The 26388-nt window shown below is 46.4% G+C and overlaps 1 protein-coding gene and 1 non-coding gene across 2 annotated transcripts in view; one reads left to right on the top strand and one right to left on the bottom strand.

Moving 5' to 3' along the window:
- Nucleotides 1-26388, top strand: part of LOC135921875 (glucose dehydrogenase [FAD, quinone]-like) — a 40699-nt gene that overhangs the window by 5164 nt on the left and 9147 nt on the right. The window contains exons 3-8 of the mRNA XM_070524703.1: nucleotides 7793-7988; nucleotides 11803-11940; nucleotides 13347-13381; nucleotides 17217-17384; nucleotides 19136-19283; nucleotides 22181-22335. Coding sequence (XP_070380804.1) covers nucleotides 7793-7988; nucleotides 11803-11940; nucleotides 13347-13381; nucleotides 17217-17384; nucleotides 19136-19283; nucleotides 22181-22335 — 840 coding nt within the window. The remainder of the gene's footprint in view (nucleotides 1-7792; nucleotides 7989-11802; nucleotides 11941-13346; nucleotides 13382-17216; nucleotides 17385-19135; nucleotides 19284-22180; nucleotides 22336-26388) is intronic.
- Nucleotides 563-634, bottom strand: TRNAT-CGU (transfer RNA threonine (anticodon CGU)). The gene has a single exon. It is a non-coding gene; the product is annotated as a tRNA-Thr (tRNA).

The following is a 26388-nucleotide window of genomic DNA, read 5'->3' as shown; positions in this document are numbered from 1 at the left end:
TCTGTAAAGCCTGATACTTTCCGTTGTAATGGGGACGTGTCGGCGGATGCTAGATACCCTGTGTGAACGCAACTTCTGTAATCGATCTTTCAATCGAGCTTGTAACCGATCTTCTGTAATCGAGTGTTCAATAAAGCTATGAATATATTTCAAGCACAAACATACGTGTGCCATTTTTTCTCCCGTAGTTTTGATGCCAGGGAAGAGGGGGTGGCGAGTATGGCGGAATTCGGTGGCTAGTCGGACAAAGCAAAGAAGTAGCCGGAGCGTGAAATGTAGAATACAAGAGGACTGTGTCGGTCTTGTAACACGGTGCTCATAATACAGAGTTTTAGCTTGTCCGTACACGTAAGGGAGATTACGTAATACCGGGTGAGAAGAAACGTTTGCGTGAGTGGCCGCGTTGGCGGCGCCACCTTGTGGCACAGAGTTCAATCCTATATTATACATATCTAACAAGCAAAGACACCAAGGACATCACAGGGGAAATTACTTGTATACTTACTAATTGAAATAAAGAAATTATAAATTAATGGAATTGAAAGTGGATGAAAGAACTGCTTGCCGCAGGTGGGGCACGATCCCATGTTTTCGCATTACGCGTGCGATGCTCTACCAATTGAGCTACCGCGGCGCCGCCTTCCGCTCCACTTTCTGGGGAATTGGTCTTACTACTAGAACTAACCCTGGGAGTGTCAGCCAGCGCCACTACGTGGATTGTGGTGCTATCAGAAAAGATGAATTTGTAACACATGCAATTTCGTTGTTCAATGTATGCATCGTTTGACCAACGGTCACAAAGTGCAAGTTACGAGGTCCAATGCGCGCCTTTCTGGCCTGTGTCCGCTCTTTGTCATGTAAATCGTGTACCATTAAGGAGATAAAAGTACCATGTCATAAAAGATAACGAAAATTATTTTGTGGCTCAATCGGACCCTACCATTCGACGGGTATAAATAAAAAAAAAAGAGAGCAGGCTGGCTTGCAGGGCGAAGCGCAGAATCAGTGACGACCAGTTTCAGAAAACCATAAATAATAAATAGGAATAATGCCATAACATTCCCCTGTGTACAATAGCACCCCGATAAATTTACAGAACTTAAGCGGAAGATTTAACTCATACCAGCTCCATTTCCCTTTGAAGTAAGTGTAAAACAGAAATGCTGTGATCAGGAAGTGCTGAAGCAATTTGAATGAAATGTATTATGCACACCAGAGCAGTAAAGTATTATTTAGGGCCTCTGATCTTCCTGACCAAACATGTAGAAAATTAAGCTTAAAAAATGAAGCATTGAGTTGTGAAACCCAATAGCAATTTACAGATGTCTCAGTTCTGTAAACCTCATTATTTATAGCCTCTAAAGTGGACAAGAACGATATCTGAGCATATAGCTTACGTGAAATTCGTATGAGGTTTTTTCTCGGATTGATCCTCAGCCTAAACTAGGCGCTCTTCAACGTAGAACGCCGACGTACCTTAACTCGTTCCTTCGAAAAAGATGCCGAGATTGGATTTATCTGCGTGCCTCTTTGGTCAAGACTACCGATCCTCATCTTTTTCTAACTACGCTTTATAATGCCGTTTAACAGATATCTCACACCAAATCCTTACACACGTTTACTTTTGTAGTCTTTTCCGTGTGTTATTTTGTTTAATTTATTATCACCTTGAACGCCCGAAGGCATTACATAAGGGGGGGGGGGCAACGCAAGCACGTGTAAAAGTGGTTAATGCTTCTTTGTTACTTATTACTGTGTTTCCGGCTGCCCTATACTGTACTGAAGCGCGATTTTTTTAAATCGCTGCCATCGTCTTTATTTTATCATGTCTCCTTCCTATACGCATGTTATTTCTGGTACTATGCTAGATCCTCTCCTCCGTAGTGTTTTCTGCAAGCCCTGGAAAAATAAATAAGTGGATAAATAAATAAATAAATAAATAAATAAATAAATAAATAAATAAATAAATAAATAAATAAATAAATAAATAAATAAATGATTGCGAAGGATTTGAGAAAATCCTCCTGACAAATTAGCGGCGTATTTACCGGCGCTGTTTAATATTCATATATCTTTTGTTTTACTTGTCTCAATAGAAGCAGCTTACAGAATTGTGATACCCTTTTTATTTCTGAGCGAGAGTTGCACGCTTGACGTTTGAGTTTGCTTAACCTTTAAGACTTTGAGCTTTTTTTTGTAATACATTTTATGCCCAACTAAAAGTCTATTCCCCACAGTCACCAGTCTTGAACATTATTTTTAAATGTAAGAAACTTAATAAAGTTAGATGCAGTAAATGCCGAGTAAGACTGTTGCTAATTTTACATGTATTTAAATAGGAGCACCTGAGGCAAAGCTTCCCGGTGCCTCGAAACTCACTGCATTTAGTCGCAGAACATACGCACATATTCGGACATATGCGTCTAGCAACTACCTTGTCTTCTCTTTTTCTTGTATCGCGCCGTATGTTAGGGCTGTTTTCAACTAGCGCGAACAGTGTTCATTTACCTTGGCTGTTGGAGGAGGAAATAACTTTATTGGGTCCTGAGGAACCCCTCCCCACCCATTCTTGGTTTAGTGGTCGGCAGGGGTCGTGGGCCGCACCCACGTTGGGACGGGAAGCCCGTGAGCCTCCGCCCTTTCGTGAGCTCTCTGTACGGCCCGGATCTGGGTCTGGTGGTCGTCGCTTCGCAGGGCGTCCACCCAGTCTTCTTTAGTGAACATGGTGCCGCTTAACGCGGAGCATTGCCAGAGCATATGCGCTAGCGAGCAGTACGATGTGCCACAATCCGGACATTGTGGCTTTACTTCTGGTGAATAACGGCTCAGTCTGCCTCTCGAGGGGAACGACCCTGTCTGAAGCATTCTGAATATCGATGAGTGTGGTCTAGTGAGTTTAGCGTGGGGCAGCGGGAAGGTTCTCCTCGACAGCTGATAGTGCATTGTTATTTCGTTGAAGGTGAGCAGCGGGTCTGGGTGCTCCCCTCCCTCCCCGCCACTTCGCTCGCCACGATCGCCGCGGTGCGTGAGTCCTCGCGCGCGTCCATGCGCCAGCTCGTTGGCGTTGGGAAATTCGGGGTGCACGTCGGCCCCCATGTGAGCTGGAAACCATTTGACGATGTGATGACCCGCGGCTCCCTCGCTGCCGAGGACGGCCGCCACTTCCCGCGATATCGAGCCCGAGGCGAATGCTGTGGCCGCCGATCGCGAATCAGTGTAGACGTAAGGACGTTCGGGATCGCTCATTGCTATGGCTATTGCCACCTGTTCGGCCACTTCGGACGTTACCCCCTTGACCGATGCTGCGTTAATCATCGTGCAATCCCAGCGTATCGAGACGGCTGCGTACCGGTCGCTGCGCCCGTACTGGGCCGCGTCTACAAATCCTGCCAGTCCCGGGCAGTTGGCGGTCGATTTCAGCAGTGCTCGGGCCCTCGCCTTTCGGCGCCCCTCGTTGAATTGCGGGTGGACGTTTCACGGAAGCGGCTCTACCTTGAAAGTGCCCCTGACCGCCGCGCTGAGCGCGACGCTGCGTCCGTTGCACTCTGCCTCTGCATTTATCCCTGCTTCTTCTAGGATGCGTCTGCCGGCCCTTGTGATCGACAGCCGCACGACCTGTGCCTTGGTCTGCGCTTCGATGATTTCTGATAGTGAATTGTGGACCCCTAACCGATCGAGCCGCTCCGTGCTTGTAGTGATCGGAAGACCTAGCACCCTTTTGATGCTCTTGCGCATCAGTGTCTCTATCTTGGCCGCGTCTCTCTTGGTCCATTTTAGCGCCGAGGCTACGTAATTTACGTGACTCATGAGGAAGGCATGGTAAAGTCTGATGAGATTGCTCTCGCTGAAGCCCCCCCTGCGGTTCGTCACCCTGAGGATCAGCCGGAGCATGTTCTCCGTTTTGGACGTGAGTTTCTTGACAGTTTGCGTGTTACCGCCTTTAGCCTCAATTAGCAGCCCCAGGATTCTTATAGTGTCCACCCTGGGAATCGGCTGGCCGGCACTCACGTGTAATTTGATCGGTATTTGATCGATCGGCGTCAAATTCCTCATGCCTTGTTTCGAGGGCCTGTACAGCAACAGTTCCGATTTGCTGGGTGACAGACGGAGTCCCGTTTCCTGCAGGTACTCTTCCGTTGTGTCCAGCGCCTCTTGAAGAGCCCGCTCGACTTCTGCGTCGGACCCTCCCGGGCACCACACCGTAATGTCGTCTGCGTACAGGGCGTGATTGACGTTGGTCACTCTCGTGAGGCCGTCCGAGAGCCCTTTCATGGCCAGATTGAATAATAGTGGGGAGAGCACCGCCCCTTGTTGGGTGCCCCTCGCGCCCAGCGTGTACCAATCAGACGTGACCTGTCCTATTTTGATCGTGGTTTTCCTGCCTCTGAGGAAGGAGCCTATGTAGGAGTGGAATTTCCGGCCGAGGCCCATCACCGAGATCGTTTCCATTAGATATCTGTGTTTGACCGTGTCGAACGCTTTCGTTAGGTCCAGGGCCAGTATGTCCTTGGTGTCTCTTGTTACGCAGTCGATTATCTGTTTTTTGAGTTGTAACATTACGTCCTGCGTGGAGAGGCCCGGTCTGAAGCCCACCATGTTATGTGGGAAGAGGCCCTCTCTCTCTATGTACCGCGATACTCGGTTATGTATGGCATGTTCGGCCGTCTTTCCTACGCAGGAGGTTAGCGATATTGGCCGCATGTTCTCCGCCGCAAGTGGTTTACTGGGTTTCGGTATTAGTATGACCGAGGCCTCTTTCCAGACCTCTGGTACACGTCCCGTTTCCCACGCTCTGTTGATTTCTTCAGTGAGCTTCTCGACCGACTTTCCGTCTAGGTTCCTCAACAGTTTGTTCGAGACCCCGTCCGGGCCCGTAGCGGAGCGTCCGTTGAGGCCTTGTAAGGCATCCCAAATTTCCAATTCCGTGAAGGGCGCGTCGAGTTTTTCGACCTCTGCCCCGGCGTATTGTGGATAGTCGCCGTCGCCTGACGGGCCCAGTGGGAGATACGTCTCCGCCAGCTCCTTTAGGAACTCGCTTTCCGTTTTGCCCTGCTCCTTTTGCTTTTGTAAAATCATATCGATTGCCAATCTCTGATTGCCTTTGGACTGCCTGTCGTCTAACAGTTGCTTTAGGAGGTTCCATTTGCACCCGGTTCGCATTTGTCCGTCTACCGATGCGCACACCTCGTTCCGTTTTCTGTTGATCGAGTGCGCTTCGATTTCCCGGTTTAGTGCCGCTATTTTCTTTCGCAGTCTGCAATTCAATCTTTGCGTTTTCCACCTGGCCGTGATGGAAGTCTTTGCCTCTAATAGGTGTGCCAATCTCGCGTCCATCCTTTCCACGTTCAGTTCAGTTTGGACAACCCTCGTCGCGGTGCTAACATCCTCTTTGAGCCTTCTAAAAAGACTGCCTAGATCCGCGTATTCGTTTGTGTCTTCCTTCCTTATTTTGCGGAAGGCGTCCCAGTCGGTGACCTTAAATTCGCTCGGTGGTGCCGCCCTGATGGGGATCGTGACCGCCAGTATGTAGTGGTCGCTGCCGAGGTTCTCGTGCAGGTTGCGCCACTCGGCCCCTCGCACGTTCTTGACGAAGGTCAGGTCGGGCGTCGTGTCCCGCGCCACCGACGTACCTAGTCGAGTCGGATAGCGGGGGTTCGTCACCAGCTCTAGCGAGCACGTAGTGACTGCCTCCAATAGCCGCTCTCCCTTAGGCATTGGCCTTGCGTAACCCCAGGCTCCGTGGGGCGCGTTAAAATCTCCTGCCACTATTAGCGGTGCCCCCCTGGCCATTGAGGCCGCCTTCGTTATCGATGTAAACCACTGTCTGTGGTCAGAGGGTGGGCTGTACACGTTCACTACGAATACGCTGTTTTTCAGCCAACTGTTCGGTATGATTTCGATCACGGATACCTCCGCTTTCGCATTGCCTAATTTCAAAACTCGTTCCTGGAAAGAGCATTTGTTCGCAACGAGGGTCGCCACTCCGCGCTTACCCTGTTCTAATTTCGACGAGGCGACTCGGTAGCCGGGCAAGGTCGCCTCGCTACCCAAAGTTTCTTGTAAGATTATGATGTGCGGTTTGTCCGCCTGTGAGGCAACGAACTGTAGCAGCGGAGCCTTGCGCTTTTTGAAGCTAGCGCAATTCCACTGCCACACTACCAGCTCTCTAGTTGAGTTGTTCGCCATGATTGATGCCTTGGATTTGTTTAGCACCTGCAGGCGCCATGTGTGCTTCGATACGCGTCACTCTTGCCGCGAGCGTTACCATGCTTTCCGCTAGTTGCTGGACCATTAGCTGCAAAGAGCTAATCGACTGCTTAATTCCCAATAGGATGCTACTGGACTCGGGTTCCGCCGGGTTTCCCTCCTCCGTTAGGGGAGGGGCCCTGCGTTTGACCGAGCGAGCCGACTGTTCCCCCTGCGGGGTTGGTGTACTTTGCGGCACCTGGTGCTGCTGTTGTTCGACTAGCTGGGGAGTGAAACCTTGTTTCCGAAACGATTCGAAATCCGCCCTCATTTTCTGAATCTCCACCTTGAGGCGCGTGTTTTCTTCCACTAGCTGAGCTATTTTAGGGTCCTCCTTGTTATGCTTTGGCAACGCTACCTGCGTTACCTTTGATTGTGATTTCGGCTTTGGCTTTGGCTTGGCCCGGTACGCCCAGGTCGGCCCCTCTTGAATGCGAACTTGGGAGCGGGAGCGCCCCCTGGAGCGGGAACGGCCTCTCGATCGGCTGCGCTGTTGTAGTGTCGGCGTTGTCGAACATCCACGCTTGAATCGCGTGATCTACTCTCCAGCTGTTGCGGCTGGCTTTGCAGCTGCGATTTCTTCGCATTTCTGCGTCGGCATCTCCTGCGCCGCACGACGTAAGGGATTTGGTATCGTTGCTTGCACTTGCTGTCCGCCGTCGCGTGTTGGCCCCCGCAGAGGGCGCACTTGGGCGAGCACTGGTGGTCTTCAGCCGGGTCGTTGGCTCTGCAGCCACGGCACCTTTTCTTGTCAGGATTTGGACAGACGTCGACTCTGTGTGTGCCCAAGTCACCGCACCCGTAGCACACGTCTTTCTGCCGCCTGTATATCGTGCAGCGTATTAGGCTTACGCCACACATGACGTAGTTCGGCCCTTTCATGCCGTTGAAGAGCACTACCACCGTCGAGGTGTTTTTGATCCGCTTGGCTTCCAAGGCCTTGGGATTTCTTTGATTCACGATCATGGCCTGAAGCTGGGCCACGTTGATTTCGGGGTCCACTCCTCTGATGACCCCCTTGCACGACCGTTGTCCGGCGCCGCAATGTATGCGGCCACATTGTATGCGCCTTCTCTTAGGTGAAGCTTGTGAACTCCGGCGTATGCGTTCGCGTTCTTCTCGGTTGGCGTGGACACGACGAGAATGTTCTGGGTTGCGTTCGGACAAACGATGTCTTCCTCGGTCTCGTTCGGCGGGAGTGAGGCCGCCATTGCTAGCACCTGCGCCAGGCGAATTGGACTCTTTTTTTTACGTCGAGGCCGTCTCTCGGCCTCACTATGATGCGAATGTGGTCCCTCGGTAGCCGGGGGAGCCTCGATGCGGCGGCTGTTGAATTCTCTATTTAAGCAAGGCTCAAACCTTGCTAAAATAGAGAATTCAATATATGTTAAATATTCTTTTTGGGGTAGGCGTAACCAGGCTTGTCAGGCTCGACATGACGCCTTCATGTTCCATGAGCCGAATTTTACACATTAATTAATTATTTATTATTAATTAATTAATTCATTCATTTATTCATTTATTTGCTTCTCGACCACTGGAACAGGTGGCTGTGATGACCCTAGGAAAAGTTATGGGCGGCACCAGTTCCATCAACTCGATGAACTTCGTGCGCGGTAGCAGGCACGACTTTGACTTGTGGGAAAAAGATTTCAATGCCACCGGCTGGAATTACACCAGTGTGTTGCCCAACTTCAAGGCCATCGAGAACTTCAATGTGAGCAGCGTGTCCAAAGAAGAGAGTGAGTTGGTCCGTCTGTTAAGGCAGCTTGGGCGATTCCCAATTAGGAAACATCGCCCTCTGTGCCTAATTAGTGCTTTTCACTTTCATAATACGGGTGACATTTTGGCTTCTTGAATTCGCGACTTGCATTGACTGAAACATATAAAAAAAGGCAACCATCTGCCTTTTAGTGTTGTTGCTGCGAATACTGAATGAAGCCGCAATGACACTTTCCAGGCGCCAATACCGTAAAGTATTATCTATTTCAGCGCGCACATTTCCGACTGGTGTCAGTTTTCAATAACAACTTATAGTTTCTCTGTCATGGCAATTCGGGAAAGAGATGATATGCACTTAGACAAGGAGACGATAGACAGCAAAAATAACCAGACGAGTGTCTGGTTTTCTACCCTACACGAGAGACAACAGCAGGTGGAATGAGGAGAGGAGGGAGGGAGCACGTTACACACACAGGAGGACGCACAGCAGGACTTCAAACGGCCGCTCAGGGGCGTCCTGCTTCATTTAGAGGAGTATGGGTAAGAAGAATATAGAAAAGTTTACAGGTAATACATTCGCAAAGGCTGTGACTGCAAATGACTGTTGACAGGGTATTCGAATGTTTCTTGATCCGTAGCGGAAGCAATGGTGGTGGCAAGGCGGTTAAATTCTTGGCTAGTCTTCTGACGGAACCAATCAGAACACATGGCTAGTCCGGCAGTTTGGAATGAAAATATTCAAATAGCGAATGAAGCAGATGAAGTGACCATTTTTCGGAAGTGAGAAGTAGTTGGTTTAGTTTTTTCATTGTAGACAAAAAATAAAGAGGGCACAGAGAGCTCACGTACAGGCCGGTACAGGATGCTGTCCACCTTAAAGGGACCGACGACCAATTATCATGGTACCTATTTCTTTTTACTACAATGGAAAGCTTACAGGTCAGAGTGTCTAATCTTGAAGTGCTAACGTGGAAAACGCCACGGAACATTTTATAGCGAAGCTGTGGAGGGCTAGTTCCCTCAAGATCATCTCCGTGTATAGATACAAAATTCAGAAGATAGTGCAATGGCAGGCCGACCCACAGCGGAGGTGCAGGTCGCCGTTAAGGGGCCAACATACACAGCTTCGCTGGTCATCCGTCTTCACAGAGTCGAAGGACACTGTATTTTTTTAACGAAAACTTAACGTTTCTGAAGTGAGGATGTAGTCGTTCACTGGGAGGATGCTGAAAACGGCGATAGGGGAGCGCGATGGCGATTGTGCGCCGGAATTAGTGAGAGGCAGACGACGAGGGCTGATGTAACTGTGAGAAAGTGCTATTTTGTTTGTCAAGTTGACGTTCCTGCGATTCTTTTCCTAAGTGTTAAAGTATTTCTGCGACAACAGCTACGCGTTTTCGTTGTTTCCAATCCAACTGCTTTGGTATTTAACCATTAAAAACAAAACAAATCAGATCGAAAACTAAACGGCGCTTTTACACGTGATACGCAGTTCACTGCGTTGCCGTTAGCCAGGCCTGCGCTTATGATTTCCGAAGTCTTCAATAAACGCAAGTGTCTAATAATACAGCTACTGGAATTTTAAGCTGTAATTATTTTGCACTTATTAACAGACGACTTACATACAGTAATCTCATAGATTACATCCGAAGTACCAAGATTTGACCGCCAGGCCTCGCCACTTACGAATTTTTCATACCTTCTTTGCCAATTTAAAATTAGAATTCCTACTTAAATCGCAGACTACGTACTGGTAGCACACGTAGTAGCGTGTGCAACTTCGCATGCTTCAAGATAAATAAATAAATAAATAAATAAATAAATAAATAAATAAATAAATAAGTATATGACGAAAAGGCCATGAAAACAATCTTCACTAAACGCGGCCTCCCAATCGCAGCCAGTTTTGTCCCACTGGTACGGTAGAATTCGCTAGAATTAGAATTCAGCATATCTGGCTTTGAATGAACTACAGTGCAATTGCATAGGCGTCTACTTCAGGCGTTACTCTTTTATTCACTGTCGGCTAGAAAAGCGGCAGTTCTCACTTCTATCAGTCGGGCACAAGCCTGTGTTGTGGGCTTGCAGCAAGTCTACTGAGGTTAAAGTTAAAAATACCACTCATGCCTCCCTTCCCTCGATTATTCGCAGAGCAGCCACTAAAGAAAGAATCAGGCATTTGTGGCGTAGCGCGCTAAAGCATCGGGTTGCTGCACTTGAAGCAACCGCGTGACGCGGGTTCGATTTCACCCGGAACCGGATAAATTTTAAATCACTTTCTTTAATTGAAAGTCCGGGAAAACGGATAGACAGACACCGACCCGCCGACAGGAAAGTTGGCGAAGTATCCTAAGAATGCTAATCGCATCCAAAGAAAGTAAAGCAAGCTCATCACGCAGTAATATCCATAGTCTTGTAAATCTGCGCGCGCCACTGCGTATCCATCCACGCATATCGTTCTCTAAATGACCATTCCGCTGGCAGTGCACTAGACTGGTACCACACAGGCGGCGACGCACCTTCTTCGCAGACGGTCACCTTGACTGAGGTAAATTACTCGTATTTGATTTGTCTGACATTAATGTTGCTTTTATACACAGAGCACTGCAGAGATAGGTGGAAAACAGGTGACAGGAGGCTTTCGTACACAAAATAGTCATCAATTACTAATACCGTGTGATTGATCGGCGGAATATAAGCTTTGAATGATAATGTGGCACATGCTGTGCCACGCATGTCTTATGAGCTGAGCTGCATATGCGGGCATGATTGTTGCCCCGTAAACGGACTAGGGCGGGGTACGTGTGCTGCCGTGCACCTCGATGCCATCGGTTTGTACAGTGCGATTGGGCTAAGGGTCCTGTGAAAGTGCAAGGCAAAGCGAAGTTTCTCTCTCTATATATATATGGCGCAGTATTTTTGCGCCGTTTATTTGAGGTCCCCTAAGTGACACATCGGATCCACCTATTGTATATCTGTATACCGTAATTACTCGAAGATACGTCGAGCACGAATATAGGCCGAACCTATACATTGAGCTCACGGAGAAATAAAAAAATATATATATATGTTTTGAATATAGGTCGACCCATATTTTTTCTAGAAAAAAAAATACTTACAACGTGTCGCACTTTGATTTATTTTAACCTCGTCTATACTAAGTATTGCCAGTCGATGCCTCAATCTTCTTCCTCATAAAATTTTCCACAGAAGTCGTGCTCGTCAGATTCTTTGTCGACGTCCTCGGTGCCGTCGAGTGCGTTGAATACGCAGCATATCTTAAACGCAGTCAGAATAATCTCCGCACGGACTTTTCAGCGAGTGCGACGGAGAAACTCCATTAGCTCTGCGCTTTTGCTGCTTTTGTTCACGAATATGGGTCGATGGCTCATTTTGGGTAACATTAAAAAAAAGAAGGATGACTTATATTTGGAAACCTACGATAACGTACTTGTAATTTTTATTCGGCTGCGTCATAAAGCACTGATATATCTCAGCGGTCTGAAGGACACAAATACATGTGCAATGAAATGATAAAAAATATATTGTGGCATGTTTTGGATATACACCGAAAGAAGACCAGGCTACTTTACGTCTGAACTCAGAAAACAACGTAAGCAACAAAGAGAGAGAGAGAGAGAGAGAGTAAGGAGGGGGAAGCCAGAATCTCAATCAAACGAGCGTTCAGTAACATTAAAACAAGGTACCATTCAACACAAAAAGTTGCACAGAGCAATAAATTACATTATGCTATATACATGAGCACGTAAAAATTGCCGACAGGCAACCGATGATCACATTTGTGTGACACCGACGCACTTTCACTGGGTGCAGGAGACAAGTACCACGGAACGATGGGAGAGACGCCGATCAACTATCCCCCCTACAACACGTCACTCAGCTACGCTTTTCTCAATGCGTGCAGCGAATCCCACTACAGCTATGTTGATTACAATGGCGAGAACCACACCGGTAAGAATAATATCACTTCTCTGCATGCTTGACTTCGCATTTGCTAATAAGGAACCAAGGAAATAAAAATGGCGATTTGAGCTCCAAACTCTTTTATACTTTTGTTATGATTTAGTGCCCAAATTGACAGAACGAAAGAGAACAGTATAATGTATATTCGTTATCCTTTTCAGACGTCTTCTTTATCACCCCCTTTAGGCATACTGTATACGCAATGATCCCATTATCTAATATTGTTGATTACCCAAACGTTATCCATTTTACCTAGCTCTACCTTAACCGCGCATTACATGTATGGTGTCCTAGCTAACGTTTGTCAAGTTGTTAAAAGAAAAAGAAATGAAGGAAAAAGCACAGTGCGATACACAGCGTTCGGTCGTCAGACCTGTAATGAAAGAAAACCGTAGGGTTTATGGTTGTATCTTGCACCATGTTTCTTTCTTTATTTTCTTTCATTTTAACAGCTTGACTAACGTTAGCTGGGACACGTGTGATATATATAACTTATCGTCCTTACGTTTCTCAAAAAAAAACCTCATTTTCGACTCCCGATTTCTTTTTTATAGATTTCTAAACTCTTGTATAGGCGCCGATACCAGACCTGCTGCTTCCATCAGTATTTGTGTAACTGTTTCATTAAACAAACAAAAAAGAAAATTTGATACTATATTTTTGCAACAGAGAAGTGCGCAAAATACGAAATTCCGACATATGCGAAGAGTTCAGTACTCAAACTGCCATCATCTGCAACACGTCGGGAAACGTGTGGGGAGACATGTGCTATCTTTTTACTTTAATAATATATGCGCATGAGCATGCACATACTTCTCATGCATAAATCCCAGACATGGACATGGCTTGCAAGCGCAATCTTCCAGTATGACGCAATGCCCACTGGCGACTTATCTATGAACATGAAATATTCGGCGGGTCGGCTTCACTGAGAAATAGCTCTGTTGAAAGTTCCAGTGAAACAAGTCTGGCATTATATTTCGGGATTGTACAGAATTATCTTTTAGGAATGCTAAATAGGCACATTGCTATTCGAAAAACTTGCAGTTTCTCTCCATATTTTACACCAAAAGTAAAGTAAGGCCCACGTTCTCGCATTGCAGTACATTGTAGGCCTGGAATGCGCCGATATATTTTAATTGTAGCAGTCCCTGTTTCTTTCCGTAGCGCTACTTTCTTCGGAAAAGCTATATCCGATTACTTTCTATTTATTTGAGAACATAGCAAATGGAGGCAGCTGCGTTTGTGCAGTCCCAGCAGCTAACCAAGTTTCTTTTTTTTAAATTTCTTTTCGCTACATATAAGGTGACCTAGGATCAATATTACAGCAGCATTGCCGTAGCACTCTGCCTGTTTTATTCGCGTGCAATGAGTGACCTCGGCCCTTCACGCAGGTTACTCGAGGGTGCAGTCCAACACTGCCTACGGAGTGAGAATGAGTGCAAGCACGTGCTTCATACGGAATGTACAACGAAACCGAACAAACCTTCACATTTCTCTGAACAGCACCGTCACTAAGGTGAGCAGTGCCTTTCTAATAGAATATATAATCACAGTACACAAAGTTGGCAGTTCCGTCTTAAGGGCGAACGAAGCATTTACTGCGATTGCAAGCCTTAGCGGTGCGCTTGAAGTCCTCGTACGGTGTTCTCAATACACGCGGGTGCGACATGTTGGCCCGACGAAGCACGCAAGTCACCTCATGCGGGAAGACAACTCCTGCTACCAAGTGCTTCACGTCTCCGGCGAAGTAGACTAACGTAGGCGTAGGGTGCCTCGACAGCAACGCCCCCAAGCGGCACTGTATCGGGGCAGCCTGCTCTGGTGCGACGAGCACCGTCAGTGGCGTTGCAGTGATCCCACCTCGACGGCGCACGAGTTGAGACCGGCGGAAAACCGGTGGGTGTCACTGGCTGCGCCCTGTGAAACATTAGATAACGTTAGCGCGACGTTTTACTGCGCGTACCGCTCAAACCAGCGTCACAGCAACTGGGCAGAAACATTGGTGTGCTTATTGTGCGCGTGAGCACAACGCTCGTGCCCGAAGCGGAAGGTCCAGGCTCGGCCACCAAGGTGGTTGAACGCAGCGCAGACGGTGAACGTCCACTTAAATTCGTCCTTCTTGCAGCCAAACGCATTACGCGAATCTGGAGCACTGAGGTTCCCGCAAAAATTGTATGGAACTCTACGCTCTGGAAACTTTGTCGCTAGAATATGATACCTAGATAGATGATCGATAGATAGATAGATACCTAGATGATCGCTAGATACCCTTTCTGTTTGTTACGTGAAAGTTCTGGCAATAAAGAAAAAAAAGAGACTTTCGCGCAAACCATACGCACGCATGCCGCGCATGTGCTATTGAGCGGGAACGCACGTCAACGATAGTGCTGACGGCGCGAATATGGCTCGAGTGTCTGTATAATTGCTATCGAAAAAAATAGTAAATAAAGGAAATCCTCGAATACAGTGCCTCTGCCTTATTCTTCTGCTTTTAGAGAGAAAAAAGCTTATGAAATGAAATGCGGAGAAGACGGCCTGAGGTACAATCATGTAGCCGGCTACGTTGAGCGGGGGAAAGGTTAAAAGGGAGAGAAATAGGACCAAGATGGGTAACGATGACGACAAAAGAAAGGCGCAAAATACTTCACGGGGAAGTCAACTCATCGCCTAGAGTTTAGACCCGTACTTAAATAAAACAGCCAAATAAGGCCTGGATGTCCTGAAAACTAACCTTCGCAGTCTCGCCAAGGGCCCATAAAGGCCTCTGACAATGGTTGACTACCGAGGCGGCCAATACCTTCACCAGAAACGTACCTAAGGGTAGGGGGGCCGGGGGACTCCCTTCCCACGACCACCACCTACCCGCGCACACGCTACCACTCCTCACACACATTGATAAAGCGCCGCCAAATTAATCTGCAGACTTGACAGCTATTCGCCGGTCAACATTTTGTTGCTCTTTTCACTCATTTTGGATGGCGGTAATTATCGGGCTCACCTGGGGTGAAAACCGATTCTCTAATCGATTGGGTGCCCGCGTGAATAACTTGAGATGCATTCAGTTGTCACCATCTGTTCAATGGTCACGCACATGGCTGTTGATTCGTTGTTTCAACCTCCTTTGTTTCCACTGATTCAGGGACCAGGAAAGGGATTCAGTTCGTGCTCAGCTGGTCTGTATGCTCGTGGAACGAGCTGCGGCCTGATACAACGCCAGTTGCGTTTAACTTTTCATTTTGCTTCATTATTTCCTCGATTGACGGCTCACAGCAACGCTGGCAGATCCTCGGAACATTAACCACTGATATGGTTTAGATAAGGTGGAAAATAAAATCAGGCGAAACAGCGTCCATCATCAGACCCTGCAATAACCGTTAAACCCATAAGCAATATGTCTGTCACCCGTTACCTCACCTGGTTTTTCCCCAATTATATAGTACTTCTCGTGCAAAATTGGCAACTGGAAACAAGAGTCGCAAGGAGTTGAGTAATAAAGCGATCTACTATGGGAGAGAGCAGAGGCAACAGCCAAACAGGAATGAAAAGCGAAAATTAACAAATTTAACCGTTGTTTGCGAAAATATTTATGGATCAGCTTCTTTTTATTTAAAAAGAAAGAGAAAACGCCGCCGGAGGAAGAAAATGATTACGTGTGCTTTGAATGACACTTCTACAGTTATAAGTCTACGTAGCCATTTCTACGTAGCCACTTCTCTGCTGTGCTTATGTGGGTGTTTTTCTAACTTTCCGCGGTGGAGGCAGTACGTCTAGAACCGCAGCGTCCTGCGCTCTACGCGGTTGTATGGGACTGGCGGCCACGCATCGTTACGCAACTTCCCAAATAACAATAAGAGTCGGTTTGGCACTTGGCAGAGCAGTAAAAGAGGGATCCAAAAGTACCTCCCCCCCCCCCTCCCCTCAATTATCCGCAAATATATATATCTCTATAATTCTTCCAGAGCTAATTCAAAAAAACGCTACTGAAATTTTTTATTTTACACTTTCGCTTGTTTGCTTGTTCTTGCCAGGGTTCTTCCTGGGCTTCTTTCCTGCGCGGGTCCATTCGATGTGGTTCCTTGTTTGCCATGTAAAGGAGAGGTGTACCTCACAGGCGTACATGTGAGATACACCTAATTTCATTTCTGTTTTCAGGGTTTACGTGTCTTTAGGGCGAATGGTGGGTATTATTAGCATTTATACTAGTAAAGGTACCCCTCCCCCTCATTTGCATAGAAAAATTACCTTGTGTCGCCCCCCTCCCCTCCTCCCCGAAAAATTAACCTGGGTACGTGCCTGACAATCACACAAACTCAGTCATTCTTTCATGTACTGAAGGCAACCAGAGCACATTTTTCATAGGTTCATTCACATGGCACTGGTCACAGTCAGGATACTCGGTGCTTTGCATTAGGTGCCCGTAACGGCACGTAAATACCACTTTTTGCTAAAATCAGTGATGAAAATTGGCACAGCTGTGGTTAATTTTCAGTGTAGCTTAAATGTTGTTAGGGTCCAGTCTCTGTCATTTCTTTTAGTGCCGGCCAATTATTTTTACGATACACGCCGCAGTTACCGCGAATATTAGGAATATTGCTAACACAAGTACGGTTGATGCATGCATTGGTCAATTTTGAAAAATTCATACATTTGTTGAGCAAGATGAAACAGGCGCTGAAGTTATTGTGGTTAGAGAACCGTCAGGTCTCGCGAGTATGTCTGAAGAGAGATGTGGTGCGTAAAGAGGTACGCGATGCAAATGTGTTACTTCAACAGTGCGACGATATGCACTTACGTGTGGTATAGACGTTAAGCACTTAGGACAAGGACAAGGAGGTTGTAGCCGCAAGATTTTTCATGGTAAATTGTATGTTTTAGTCTGACTGATGCTCCTGCGTTTCGTATGGCCAATTACTACCAATTTTCCTAATCTCGAATTCGATAAACTAAAGCTTTATACGCTTGAGGCGGCGCTGGAAAAAGACAACCCAAAGAAACAAGCCAGATTATTATTATTATTATTATTATTATTATTATTATTATTATTATTATTATTATTATTATTATTATTATTATTATTATTATTATTATCATCGCTTGTTTGAAAACATATATACGTTTGACAGGAAAGTGAAAGCGAGGAGCAGGCAGGCATGTCAGATTAGAGAATAAAGAAAGCGTACGCCTTCAGTAAGTCACAATCACATGCGTATGACTAGTTTTTTTGACCGTATATTCTTGTTCTTTTCTCTTGGTGCCTTCAGCTAATTATTGACAATAAACGAGCCACTCACGTTGTCTTCATCAAAGACGGCGTCGAAATGAATGTAAGTGTCGGCAGGGAGGTGATCCTCTCTGCGGGAGCCATCAACTCTCCAAAGCTGCTCATGCTGTCGGGAATCGGACCCGAAGAGGAACTGAAGAATAGCAGCGTGAGTGTATGCCCTTACCACCCAAATCTATGTTGTGCTACCTTTACAAAGTTTCAGCGCATAAAATAAAACAAAAAGTGTTTTTTGCAGAAAAGATATATAACTCGTGAAATCCACCTGCGGAGTAGTCAAAAATCATAAACCGGTACACGACAATTCTGAAGAATGCAGAGAAAAAAGTTAATTGTATCGTCTGAACTATTGTTTTTTATAGAACCGCTATATAGTGGATAACATTTCCATTACTGGGAACGATAATGTGATTGATGGGTGAGATGATACAATGAATGAATCGGTTGAACAATGAAATACGATGCTGCCGCGCTGACCGCTATAGGCAAGCTGCGATGACCGCTATAGGAATCCAGCTTGCTCTCCGGTAAAGCAAAAAAAAATTATTTCGCCATAAAAAGGATGTCTTTGGCTAATTCAAAAGATGTTTCCTTCTATCGAAACAACATTTTCAAGGAATTCGTTAATTGTTAACGTAATCCCGCCTGCCTAACACGCCCATGCCAAGCGCAGAACCACAGAACGGGGGTAGTCAGAAAAAAAAATAGTAAAAAGGTTCAGATGTTTGCGTATCAGAAGCGAATTTTACTTTCTTTGTATAGGAGAATTAGGGTCAGGACACTGCAGGAGCACACAGCGTTTTTCATGCATACTGAACTATGGCGCGCTTCTGGTAGCATTCTTTAGTTTCGCTCCTTTATGACGTGAACAAGGCGTGTTCTCAGCGGCATATTGTTGTTGTGGCTAGAGCAAATGGGGTTTATAAAATACGTATTATGCTCGTGATCTCATTACGAACTTTTGTCCTTTTCACTTTGGTAATAATACATAACCTTAACAAATACATTAAAAGGTATTTATCTCGGTCGGTTTGCCCAAAGTAAATCTACGTGTTTGAATTTAACACTTGCTTTAATGTCGCTTATCCATCGCAACGCATCCTGGATGGCTAGTGTAGGGAGGCTTAGGCACTCGCGATGCCAGTAAAATATTGAGGAAGTGCACATCACATTGTTAAACCAGTTTCGTGGACGAGAAATCACAGAGAAAGGCTGTAGCTCTATTTAAATGTTAAGCATAACACACAATGAGTAGTAGCTGAGCTGAACGTGTAGTTGGTAATTGTGGGATGTTGATACCAAAGGACTTAATAAAACATCTATTCAAGAAATATATTTATTTTATTTCCCATGTCTCGCCATGCGTAACAAGTATTATTGGTTAAATTGTACAGGACTCTTCCCTTAGAAAGCATGCTTACTAGTGCGACGAGGAAACAAATACCTACGAAGAAAGGAGTAGGAAGTAACAGCGCAAGGGCTAAGCGATGTTTCTTCCTGCTCCCTTCTTCTTAAGTCTTTGTTTCCTCCTCGCGCTAGTAAGTATGCCTTAGTCTTCGACGAACTCTATTAGCAATAACTTTTGTGTTTTACCTGATGGTTCTCAAGCTTTCCAACAGCTTTCTGTACTACTTATGGCGTATATTAATACCACAAAATATGATCAGTTTGAGCAAATAGTAATAAGAAATATGTGACAAAGCAAGGTGCCGCGCGGTTCCCTGACCTAACTGAATGGACAGTGGCCATCATTCCCCACATGCGCGTCAGTATTTTTTCTCCGCAATTGAGTGGAGAGTTTTCTCAATCTGCGTAACTAAAGCACTTTGAAGTCGATTCTGAAATGGTTCGCGACTACATTGGGATGAGAACATTGTAATAAGTGAGGTCCTTTTGCAGATCGATCCTGTGGTGGCAGACCTTCCAGTGGGTGTGGGACTCATGGATCACATAATTTTCCTTGGCCTCGTTGTAACTACGACAAAGGATGAAATAGGACTAAGCAACATAAATCAGAGCATCGCGCAGTACTACTACAATCAGACAGGTAAGGACAATTCAGATCATACTCAGACTGTTCTTTCATGACGCCAATGGTTACGAAAAAAAAAAAAAAACTTGCTCATGAGGTCGCAGAAACTTTGGACGCTTTACATTTATAAGTAACTCCTTAGCTATGCTCATTGACTGATGGAGAGCAGAATTTGATAACAAAAGCGAGTAGCATGCCCACCTATTGTTTTTGATAAGGCCTGTCTTCAAGGCCTGGGATCCAATCAAGGGTCAGGCGCGTATCGTTCTCGGCTAAATGTGTGTAGCGCGAAGAGGGAAAAAAGCAGTGACTGCCGCAGGCAAGTGCTACTTCTTATAGACGCTGGTTTCAGTTTTCATACCACTGTAGCACCTATGGGTCTTATGCCCGCATCAGGTTCTTCATTTATAAATTTCGCACTGTAAGACGAATCAGTTCATGTCCTAAAAGACCTTCAAAGACACACGAGAACAGAACTCCACCGTTTCTGAGGTCTTGCTTCAATCGAAGCCGTCACTGAAGAAACAAACCATAATCGCGATAGACCTCGTATATATATATATATATATATATATATATATATATATATATATATATATATATATATATATATATATATATATATATATATATATATATATATATATATATATATATATATATATATATATATATATATATATATATATGGACAGACTCCGGACGTCAGCTGCTCCCGTTATACACACCCATGTTTCACAAGTTCCCGAGTATACCTCAGCGAATTCTACCCTGTGAAGATGACAGGATCCTGGTGAATAAGCCTATCACCTAAAAGGCAAATAAGGAGACCCACGTCCCTCAACGAGCAGCTTTAGTCAATTGATGCGACAGTACTCTCGACACCGCCTTTACCGACGCTGCCTAGGTTCCTTCCACCCACCGCAGGGCCATTGACATCCGCATTCTAGACCAGAGTGCGGCCCATGGCCGGCTACTGCAGTGCGAGGACCAGGAACACCTTACGGCATGTGGGCTTCAACGCCCACATGTTCAACGTGGCTGTGGAATATATCACACAGCAAGCTATGCAAGGCTCATTGACGCCTAACAGGCGAGCCATGATATACACGAACTCACTCGAAGCGCTCCGCGAGTTGAGTCAGACTCCTTAACTTTCTCGTTCACAAGGCGAGAGCTGGAGCAGCCCTTACAGAACATGCACTCGCCAGTTGGCGAGCACGTGAAACTCGGCGATGTGCGCAGCAGCACTCAAGTAGACGAATCGAAATTTGGGCAAGTTGGTTGGTAATGGTTGAACATCTTGACGAGGCTGCGCAAATAACGAAGCCACAAAGAAGGAAAAATACAGGGCAGCACTGTTATTGCTCGTACATACAATCGTACATATACATAAGATAATACAAATACAGGACAGCGCTGTATGAATACACAGTGCTGTCCTGTATTTTTCTTTCCTTGTGTCTTCGTTGTTTGCGCTGCCTCATCAAGATGTTCACAGCATTTACCGTAATGACGTGCTCGGGAACCACAGCATCTAAATTATCGTCCGTGTACAGTGCGAAGGCTAAATGTGGACGAGACAATTGACAAGCACAAGCGCTGGCTACCAACTGAATAGTTATTATCAATGCGCCGAATTTATTCCAGGGAGTTAAAGAGCTATGTGAAAAACATGCGGAAGCATGTAAACATTCAGACGCCTCAATTCTCTTGCGCAACGGTACGTGCTCGTCGCATCGGCGGTGAAAGTTCGAAAAACGGCCGGAAGAACTAAAGAAATGTACTTGTTTTAAAAAAAGTAAAGGCAGTGAGTGGAGAGCTTCATGCTGCCCAGACACGAAGATTTGGCTGGAGCAAAGGAATGAAAGTGCAGATATTTCTGCTGGAACGTAGCAGACGACAAAAGAGAGCACTCAGCTGAAGTCAGTATAATATATAGAGCATCGGTCACAATGTCGCCATCATTTGCGGACGAGGCCAACAGCGGTGGGTGGTGTAACGTGCGCCATTGCAGTTTTACAGCTTGGACACTTTGGTGTCTCATAGAGGAGGCTATATGAAGTGCTTAGGCTTGATATTCGAAGAGTGCGCATGCTAACAGCTGCGAAGAGACGGGCATATACATATTTTGAAGTGCGCTACTGGCCCCTTAGCTTCTTGTGATGTAATTTTTTTGTTTGCCATGCAACGGCGGAGAAGCCGGTGCCACCTAAAAGGGGCGCCCTTATTTTTTGTATTATATCATTTCATTAAATTTTCAAACTGATATTTCCGTCCATGTACGAGTACACTGCCGCACTCGCACATACGTTTTTTGCCGCTTCAAGTGCTGGCCACAAATGATTCTTTGACATCAGGCAAGTACCCGCTGACTACGCAATCACCATAACTGATCTAATCGTATCTGCAGTTTATGCCACCATGTGCCGTAAGTCAGTGGCTCTGTCCAGGGACAGCAACTACGTGAGAGACAATGCATAGAACAACACCTCGACGAAAAGACCCGCCTGAAGACAATACACAGTTACTAAATAACAAGTTCCATGCGGCGTTTCTGCATCTTATGTACGAAGCAGGCCTAAATACATGTGTTTGAAGGTAATAATAGGCGGCAAGGGAGCCCATGCCTAAAGAAAAGAAAAAGAAGGAAAAAATATACGCCTTTCTCACAACTCTGCCTAATATTTGGTACCAAGCACCTCTTTTTTAAATGACGGTCTCTATCAGTTCGGCCCCTTTCCATCGAAAAATATTTAAACCACACGTGCACTCTATGTGCACCATTTTGTCAAAACTTCTTTCTCTCAAATAAGAAAAACCAGCAGTGCTTCTCACTGTACGTTTATCAGAACATTGCTGCGAACTATTTCTGTTCAGAAGTTTAGAAGAATTTTCCGTTGCCAACGCAGGACTTCTCACTATACCGGGTGCCTTTGAAGCACTGCTGTTCACCAATAGCAGCGAGGATTCGAGTGAACTTCCGGACTACCCCGACATAGAGCTGGAACTTACGGACCTTTTTCCAGACCCACAAATCCAAAAGTCGCCGTACGTTTCGAATGAGGTAAGCCGCGCTGGAATACAGAAGCTCTTACGCGCAAGCGCGTTCGAGTGCAAAAAATGTAAAACATTCACACCTAATAAAAGAGAATGCAAATTATTGATTATTTGATAGAATTTTGAGGTTCGGTGCCCGAAACCAGTAAGAGGCTACGAGAGACGCCGCATTGAGAGGCACGACTGTGGCGTCAGAAAATGTGCAGATCCAACGCACATGATCGAATCTATGCGTAGTGAAGCTTAAGTACAGTGGTCAATGAAATGCTTTACAGCTAATGATGATGCATGTAATTTGGTGATGACAGGTGTATGCACACAAAAGTACGACACTGGTATCAAGCAACATTTAAAGATACTGTACCTTTTGTGCCAGAATGGGATGTAACCATTCAGAGGGACTGGCCAAGAACAGACATACCCTTAGTGGAACACAGCGAAAAGCTATATCAAGGAAAGCAGAGTCAATAAAAAGGGCTCGTGAAATATAATTAAGCAACCTATTAGCCGACCGGTGTGTGTGCTTTAAAGATATAAGTGAGTTTTAGGTAAGAATCGTACGTGTTGGGACATGCCCATTCAGGAGGAGTGGCCAAGTAACCCAGTGGTACGTACTGAGTGGCTAAATCAAAGTAAATAATGAAAATCAAAGAATTTGACAAATGTAATTCGCCATTCTATTGACAGCTGGGTGTGCTTAAGAGATTCCTGTGAGCCGAAATTATATGCGCAGGTTTTACGGAGGAAGACATCTCCTGTTACGCAGAACAGAGCTGAACATACATGGTCAGCATACATGCGTTATAACAGGCCACTTCATGGGTACTTTCATATTTTCCCACCATAATGTACTTCTTTTTCCCGCAAATATAGATCAACTGCTATTAAAAAAGCAGTTTGGTGCTGCTTTGATCCACAATTTACCTGAATTGGAGTGTCTATGCACAAAACTGTCTTGTAGGAGCCGCACTTTTATTCGGTATGCGATACACAGAGTACTAGATGCACCACCCAGTTATTTAGGTAAATTGGAAGCACACATGCATCAGTCAGCAAACAGCAAAATTCTTCTAGTTAGCAATTTTACTATACCAGGTTTCGGCTGGGAACGACTACAATGCGGAGTGTATCCAAGCAATAGAATCTTATTAGGAAACTACAGGCCAAAAGTATCTACGTGTTGTGAACTAACTGCTACATTATTGCAAAATGCACGAATAAATTCCTTTAACAGAACTCGATTTTACCAAACCTGCAGCATGGTTTCAGAAAGAGATATTCCACAGTTGCTTAGCTTGTTTTAGATATAAATTCATTTGCTTGGGTTATCGATAGTAATTGTTGGATCAATTTATTTTTTATATTTTAGCAATGCGTTTGATGAGGTTGATTACGATACATTAACATTAAATCTTAGAAAAATTGGCATTCATTAAATGTTTACACCTTGGATTGCAGTGTATCTGTATAAACCCCAACAATTTGTAGATGTGAGAGGACCGCACTCGGACTGTCTTCTGGTCACATCTGGAGTGCCACAGGGCAGCATTTAAGGCCCTTTGTTTTGTTTTTATTATATGAAAACGACATTGTGAGTGTAGTTAACTCACTGTTCAAATAAGGTATTCTGCAGAAGGTTGTGTTTTGCCCCATCAGGTAACTTGTCCTGGCGATCGGGATGACTTTAACACAGGTGTAACTAACATTTTCACTAGCGCAAACAATCACGAATTATCGATAAGAAAAAAAAAGCGTATTCCTCCCTGTTATAAAAGGAAAGAAAAGGGGGCACCACTTTCCCATATTTATATTGTAGCCTGTTCCCAGCTCACGGACTCATGACAAGTACTTAGGCGTTAGTGAGTGAGTGAGTGAGTGAGTGAGTGAATAAACTTTTATTTGGTCCAGCAAAGCGCGATAAAACGCGCACCTGGCTAATCCCACGACGGGACTGACAGATCTAGTCTGCCGGCCCGATCGCGGGCGCGCTGGACGGCCAGGATTTGATCCTCAAAGACGGGACTTCGCAGGAGGGCGTCCCACTCTTCCTTGGTGAACTTCGGGCCCAGCGACCCGCACTCCCAGAGCATATGAGGCAACGTAGCTACCTCACCACAGGCCACGCAAGAACAATTGGTATAAATCTCTGGATATATGCTATTAAGGGTCGCCGGATTTGGGTACGAGTTCGTTTGCAGAAGTCTTAGTGTGACCGCCTGCGGCCTGCTTAACTTGGAGTGAGGCGGGGGGAAAACCCTTCTCTCTAAGTAGAAGAATTTAGTTATTTCGTTGTGTGTGAGAGGAGCGTCTCGGTGTCCGGGGAGAGAGTCACCCGACCCGAGGGCAGCGCGGTCGGTAAAGCCACGCGCAGCCTGGTGGGCAGACTCGTTGAGGTTCAGAGGAACCCCCTCAATCGCCCCCACGTGTGCAGGGAACCAAAAAATCGAGTGCATGGAGGTGTTGCCGTGTTTGTCGCCTTTCAGAATTTGAACTACCTGCCGGGCTACCCGGCCTTTCTGGAATGCCCTGATGGCGGCTTTCGAATCGCTATACACCCTGTCTCTCCGACCGTCTTGCATGGCGAGTGCAATGGCCACTTGCTCGGCCACCTCTGGGTTCGTCGTCCGGACGGAAGCACAGTTGATAACTTTACCCAGCGTGTCAACGACGGAAACCGCAAAAGCCTTACCGTCTCGGTATGCAGCTGCGTCCACGAAGCTTGCTGCGATTTTGTCCCTGTTTATTTGCTTTAGCATATTCAATGCTCTTGCCTTGCGACGACCTGCGTTGTGAACGGGATGAACGTTGCGGGGCAAAGGGGCGACCACGATCTTCTCCCCTATCTCTCTGGGGATTTGGGTGTCTTCAGCCAAGTTCTTGGTGGGTGCGAGTCCGAGCTCCTCGAGGATACGCCTGCCGGCCGTCGTGGTGGACAGCCGAGTTAGCTGGGCCCGTTCCTGAGCCTCGGCTATCTCCTCCATGGTGTTGTGTACGCCGAGCCGAAGCAGGTCCTCTGTATGCGTTCGGACGGGCAGCCCGAGGGCTCTCTTGAAGAATTTTCTAATGAGGGCATTAAGCTTTTCTCGCTCGGCTCTGAGCCAGTTGTGCATGGCCACCGTGTAGGTGAAGTGACACAGCACGAAGGCGTTGATGAGCCGAAGCAGGTTGTCCTCCTTGAGGCCACGATGTCTGTTCGTGACCCTTCGGACAAGGCGAAAAGCATTGTCGGTTTTCGCAATTATCTTGCGTAACGCAGTGCCGTTGCCGCCGCGTGATTCTATAAACATACCCAGGACTCTGATGGTGTCGACCCGGGGTATCGGGTCACCGCTCCGAGTGAACAGGTGAATGTCACTTTCCGAGACCGGTTTCCAGCCCTTGGGTCTGCGCCCTTTTTCTTTTCTATAAAGGAGAAGCTCAGATTTGGTCGGGGAGCATCTGAGTCCGGTGGGTAGCAGGTACTGCTCCGTGACGTCTACCGCCTCTTGCATGGCGCTTTCCACTTGCCCTTCGCTACCGCCGGTGCACCAGATGGTGATGTCGTCTGCGTAGATGGTGTGTTTGATACCTTCAACTTGGGCCAGATTCCTCGAGAGGCCGATCATGCAGATGTTGAAGAGTGCAGGAGAAATGACTGAGCCTTGCGGCGTGCCCCGTGGGTCCAGGAGCAACTCGTCGGAGACAAAGTCGCCGATCCGCAGCTTCGCTTTCCTCCCCGTCAGGAACGAACGGACGTAGTTATATAGTCTGGGGCCCAGCTCGAGGTCTGCCACCGAGGCCAGAATGTATTCGTGGAGAACGTTGTCAAAGGCTTTCTCGAGGTCGAGTCCGAGCAGGGCCCTGGTGTCTCTGGTACTGCCGTCGATGATTTGATGTTTGATCATCTTCATGGCGTCCTGCAACGAGAGGCCGGCACGAAAGCCAATCATGTTGTGAGTATAGATGTTGTTCTCTTCGAAATATCTGTTTAGTCTGTTGAGGACGACATGCTCCGCCACTTTCCCAACGCAGGAGGTGAGAGAGATCGGTCGGAGGTTGTCCACGTTCGGAGCCTTGCCGG

This window comes from Dermacentor albipictus, chromosome 8, assembly GCF_038994185.2.
Source record: "Dermacentor albipictus isolate Rhodes 1998 colony chromosome 8, USDA_Dalb.pri_finalv2, whole genome shotgun sequence".
NCBI lineage: Eukaryota > Metazoa > Arthropoda > Arachnida > Ixodida > Ixodidae > Dermacentor > Dermacentor albipictus.
Note: the sequence above shows the minus strand (reverse complement) of the source record. Positions and strands in the feature narration are given on the sequence as shown.